The sequence below is a fragment of the Ranitomeya imitator genome, chromosome 2 (genome assembly GCF_032444005.1).
Source record: "Ranitomeya imitator isolate aRanImi1 chromosome 2, aRanImi1.pri, whole genome shotgun sequence".
NCBI lineage: Eukaryota > Metazoa > Chordata > Amphibia > Anura > Dendrobatidae > Ranitomeya > Ranitomeya imitator.
Genome location: NC_091283.1, coordinates 157,588,755 through 157,594,597, shown reverse-complemented (window position 1 = coordinate 157,594,597; position 5,843 = coordinate 157,588,755). Strand labels below are relative to the sequence as shown.

At 41.7% G+C, this 5,843-nt stretch overlaps 1 protein-coding gene across 1 annotated transcript; it reads right to left on the bottom strand.

Annotated features, from left to right (window-relative positions):
* Positions 1 to 1,559: 1,559 nt before the first annotated feature.
* Positions 1,560 to 5,620, bottom strand: SPACA9 (sperm acrosome associated 9). Its single transcript, XM_069747588.1, has 4 exons — positions 5,520 to 5,620; positions 4,527 to 4,692; positions 4,116 to 4,318; positions 1,560 to 1,968 (listed from the first exon to the last, which is right to left on the bottom strand). The coding sequence occupies exons 2-4, from the start codon at positions 4,680 to 4,682 to the stop codon at positions 1,620 to 1,622; spliced, it is 708 nt and encodes a 235-aa protein (XP_069603689.1). The 5' UTR covers positions 4,683 to 4,692; positions 5,520 to 5,620; the 3' UTR covers positions 1,560 to 1,619.
* Between the last annotated feature and the right edge of the window lie 223 nt (positions 5,621 to 5,843).

Genomic DNA, 5,843 nt, shown 5'->3' with positions numbered 1-5,843 from the left:
TGCTGACTGACTAAATACTTTTTTGCCCCACTGTATATATATATATATATATAAATATATATATATATATATATATATATATATATACATATATATATATATATATATATATCTATATATATATCTATAGATATAGATATATATATAAGCCACACAGGTTATATAAATATAGTGATAATATTCCAGGAATTATTTCCTGGTCAAAAGGGGCTCAGATCAAAAAGGATCTAAATAGTTTGCGCTTGCATTCAGCAGTGTAAAGCATAGGGGTCATGGCCATACTTAATACGCATGCATATTTCATCAAAGACTAAGCAAGATTTAAGGCCTCGTTCACATGTCAGTATTTTTGCATTAGTGTTTATTAGACAAAAAACAAGAGTGGAACTGAAGGAGAAAAAATATTATTGAACAATTGACACCTGTTCTGTGTTTTGGAGACTCCTGGTTTTGGCATACATGCTGATGAAATACTGATCAAAAATAGTGACGTGTGAACGACACCTTAGACTACTTTCATACTTCCGTCTTTTCAGATCCGTTGCAATGCGTCGTTTTGGGAAAAAAACGGATTCTGCAAATGTGCCCGCAGGATCAGTTTTTTTCCCATAGACTTGTATTAGCGAAGATGGCCACACGTCACATCCCTCGTGCGACGGATCTCTCGTGTTTTGGCGGACTGTTGTCAGGAAAAACATTCAATGTAACGTTTTTTGTCTGCGTCAAAAAAACGTACAGCGACGGATCCTGCGGCGTCCGTCGTTGGCTAGAATGGAAGCCTATATACGCAGGATCCGTTGCTTTCCGTCAAATGACGGAATCCAGCAACAGATTCCATTTTTTTTACACTGAACATGCCTGGAAGGATTTCTATTCCTTTAATTTAACCCATTTTTCCTGCAGCTGCTGCATCGACGGATCCGTCAAAAAACAGGATCCAGTGCATCCGGTTTTTACAATCTGCACAGGATCCGTCTTTTCAACACTTTGACGGATTGTGACTGATTCTAAAATACGGAAGTGTTAGGGTATGTGCACACGTCCGGATTTTTAGCGTTTTTTTTGCGGAATTTCGCAATATAAACGCTATAATTCCGCATCAAAAACGCTAAAAATATGCATCCTATCATTTAGAATGCATTCCGGATTTTTTGTTCAGATGGATGCGTTTTTTACCGAAAAAAAAAACGCATTCCGCAAAAAAAATGGACATGCTCATTCTTTTTGCGGATTTTTTGCGGATTTCTAAGCCAAAATGACTTTCAGGAAAAAAAAAAAAAAACCGCTAAAAATCCGCAAAAAATCCGCGCACAAAAACCGCGATAAATCCGCGCGGAAAAAAACGTGATTTTCTGCCAGAATTCTCCAGATTTTGTCAGGAAAAAAACCTGACGTGTGCACATACCCTTAAAGTAGCCTATATTACCCAGTACATGGTTGTACTAGTATAGCTATATGCCATAACTCGCCTCCATTCTTTACACTGCAGCTACTTATGTAGAATAATCGTGATTAGAGAACGGACCATGATGGCACATTAAATGTATCGATAGACGAAAGATGCTCAACCTAGTGTTTATTACCGGACATGGAGAGGGGGCAGTGGAGGTTCTGGACGATTAAGTAGTATTCATGCGTCCTGCTGGCCTCCACGCTGGTTTTAGGGCCCCACCATTGTGCTTCTTTTTACTTGACATCTGGAAAGATGAATCTGCCAAACTGATATTAGTCTGCGCCCCCGAGTTATGTGTGAGGCCGCCCTCTCCTGCCTGAGCATCACTATGCTGTCTGCTCCCATGTCCGGCGCCAAGTCTGTCACTGCTTCCAAGGTGATGGCGCTGCAGTTTCTCTATCCTGGACACCGCTTCTTGTATATTGTCCAGAACAATGGGGACGAGGCTCACGACCCCACCATAAAAGTTCCTGGCTTCATCACAGCTGAGGTGATTAATAACATCATGAGGATACCTGGACAGAGAAAAAAAAAAGCTACAACCTGTGTGCAAGAATACAACTACTATAATACTGCTCCTATGTACAAGAATATAATAACTACTATAATACTGCCCCTATGTACAAGAATATAGCTAATATAATACTGCTCCTATGTACAATAATAGAACTACTATAATACTGCCCTATGTACAAGAATATAGCTACTATAATACTTCCCTCAATGTACAAGAATATAACTATTTTAATATTACCTCTATGTACGAGAATATAACTACTTTAATATTACCCCTATGTACAAGAATATAACTACTATAATACTTTCCCCTATGTACAAGAATATTACTACTATAATACTTTCCCCTATGTACAAGAATATTACTACTATAACACTGTTCCTATGTACAGGAATATAATTATTATAATACTGCCCCCTATGTACAAGAATATAACTACTATAATACTGACCCTATGTACAAGAATATAACTACTATAATACTGCCCCCTATGTACAAGAATATGACTACTAAAATATTACCCCTATGTACAAGAATATAACTACTATAACACTGCCCCCTATGTACAAGGATATAACTACTATAATACTGCCCCTATGTACAAGAATATAACTACCATAATACTTCCCCCTATGTACAAGAACATAACTACTATAATACTGCCCCTATGTATAAGAATATAACTACTATAACACTGCTCCTATGTACAAGAATATAACTACTATAATACTGCCCCCTATGTACAACAATATAACTACTATAATACTGTCTCTATATACAAGAATATAATTACTATAATACTGCCTCTATGTACAAGAATACAACTACTATAACACTGCCCCTATGTGCAAGAATATTACTACTATAATACTGCCCCTATGTACAAGGATATAACTACTATAATACTGCCCCTATGTACAAGAATATTACTATAATACTGCTCCTATGTACAGGAATATAATTACTATAATACTGCCCCCTATGTACAAGAATATGACTACTATAATATTACCCCTATGTAGAAGAATATAACTACTATAATACTTCCCCCTATGTACAAGAACATAACTACTATAATACGGCCCCTATGTACAAGAATATAACTACTATAATACTGCCCCCTATGTACAAGAACATAACCACTATAATACGGCCCCTATGTACAAGAATATAACTACTATAACACTGCTCCTATGTACAAGAACATAACTACTATAATACTGCCCCTATGTATAAGAATATAACTACTATAACACTGCTTCTTTGTGCAAGAATATTACTACTATAATACAGCCCCCTATGTACAACAATATAACTACTATAATACTGTCTCTATATACAAGAATATAATTACTATAATACTGTCTCTATATACAAGAATATAATTACTATAATACTGCTACCTATGTACAAGAATATAACTACTATAACACTGCTTCTTTGTGCAAGAATATTACCACTATAAGGCTACGTTCAGATTAGCGTTGCGCGCCGCTGCGTCGGCGACGCAACGCACGACGCACGAAAAAACGCGTGCAAACGCACGCAAAAACGCTGCGTTTTGCGACGCGTGCGTCGTTTTTTTGACGAAATCGGACGCAAGAAAAATGCAACTTGTTGCGTTTTCTTGCGTCCGACGCTAGCGTCAAAAACGACGCACGTGTCGGAAAACGCAACAAGAAAAACGCATGCGTCCCCCATGTTAAACATAGGGGCGCATGACGCGTGTGTCGCCGCTGCGTTTCCCGACGCAGCGTCGGGAAACGCTAATCTGAACGTAGCCTAATACTGCTCCCTGTGTACAAGAATATAACTACTATAAAGCCGGTATCACACATGCGAGAAACACGTCCGTGTCTCGCATGTGAAATCCAAGCTCTGGGGCCGGCACTTGGGAGCGGAGCGTGCAGCTCCATGTGTTGCTATGCGGCCGCACGCTCCGCCCCGGAGTGCCGGTGCCACAGCTTGGATTTCACATGCGAGACACGGATGTGTTTCTCGCATGCGTGATCCCGGCCTAACACTGCTATGTGCAAGAATATTACTACTATAATGCTGCACTTGTGTACATGAACACACTTTGGTAAAGAGCAGAATCTGTCAGTACGCGACTGTTATTTATGCTGCTATTTATGATGAACTTACTTGGCTCTAAGGTTTGATAGTTCATTAGTTGGACTGAGTAGAGTCATGGCTTCCTCAATGGCGCCCCCTGCTGATTTAGTGTCAGACTGCATGGCTTCCAGTTTAATGCAAAAATCAGCCAAATTGCTGCAGGCATCAAGAAACTGGGAGAGAATTCTCTTGTCTGTGCTGTTGTGACAATGGTTGTCTAAGTAGTTCCGCACCTATAATAAAAATACGCAGAAAGCAAGATAATTGGTTTCTCCATTTCATACTTGTCTTAGTATATACTTGCAGTACCACTCCAAGCCATATGGAGTGCTATTCAGGAAGGAATAAACCTATAAGTTCTGTGGCACATGCTGCGCCCTGAGGCACCACCTGGTGGTAGGAATTGAAATTGCATGCTGTACTACCGCAGTAATGAGTTACCTGCGCCAGAGTGCGCACAGGCTTGATCCGGTCATGCGCGTTTTCACGTGTGCGCTCCAGAGCGGTGATGAAGGTCAATTGCTGCTGTCTCAGGAGTTTACACTGTTCCTCAAGGGTCTTGAGGGTCTGCTTGGTGTCATTCATTGTAAAGTCCATTTCTAGGACCCTGGAAGGGAGAAGTCATACATTAGTCTATGTACGTGCTGCTCCTTCTTTGGAAACGCCATGAAAAGGACGTTTTATTGCTGGCCCCCAGGGCCGATGTGGGCCATCATGCGGAGCGGCAGAAGTTCCTGATTGGATCCCTGTAAATTGCTCCGCCACGTTACAATTTTGCGCATTATACGGCGACATGTGGAGTTCCTGCGACTTTTTGCCCAAAATTCTGCAACTTTCTAACATTTTTTGAACACGTCTGCTTGCAGTCAGTGAATGAAATCAGTCTCCATTTCACAGCTAAGGATTCACTATGAATTTATCCAGCCTGGATCTCTATAGATTTTCAGTTTCCTTTCATTGACAGCAAACTGAGATCTTAGACATTTTAGGAAACTGACCCCCAGCGGGAAGCTTCACTGTGCTGTCTGCACCAGATCGGTGGCCGAAATAAAGTCATAAATATTGTGCGCTCGTCTGTGTAGTGCGAATATTCGCCACGTTTCTTGCCGCTGATGGCGGTTTTCTTACGAGTTGGCGGGAACTTAGCACAGACTGTGCGACGGCGGTGGTCCTAATAGGGTCCCTTCTCTGCAGGTCACCTCTCACCCTTTTTCAACATCCTTGCTTGCTGTCAATTAATGAAAATATCAGCTGGATCAATTCTAGCTCTTCTAACTGCTGGAAGTATGTTCTGTTTTATAGGCAGCAAGCAGAGATCCTGAAAAAAAGTAAGGACTTCTCCCAACAGAAAAGTTGCAGAACTTTTTATTCTGCGGTGACGTCCCCCCTCTGAGCTGAGACCACCCTCCTGATGTAGTTGTGTTTGGCTCTCACCTGCTGTAGGTAGTCGTGGCTCTCGGACGTGTCTCGCCCCGGGGCCCCTGCTCGGTGTGTGAGATGTTGGGGCGGTGAGGCGGCTCTATGTGTGTGGAATCCTGTGTGATTGTTTGGCTCGTTGCTTGGAGACGTTTGTGACATCAGCAGTAACTCTGCTGCCTTGTGTACAGAGGGCTAATTAAAGGGCCGACTACAAGAGTGCAGAATCCGGGTGAGCCCAGGTCTGCGCGCTGCCGCCTCCCTCCATTATACACCAATGTGAATGTGGACGGAGCCTGGCAGCTCTCCATAGCTCCGCAGACATCAGCGGAGAATGACCCC

Coding starts and splice junctions, on each gene's coding strand:
- SPACA9 (XM_069747588.1), bottom strand. CDS start 4,682: ATGGACTTTACAATGAATGACACCAAGCAGACCCTCAAGACCCTTGAG. Junction 4,319..4,526: donor CTGTGCGCACTCTGGCGCAG/GTAACTCATTAC, acceptor TTTTTATTATAG/GTGCGGAACTACTTAGACAA. Junction 1,969..4,115: donor CTATCAAACCTTAGAGCCAA/GTAAGTTCATCA, acceptor TTCTCTGTCCAG/GTATCCTCATGATGTTATTA.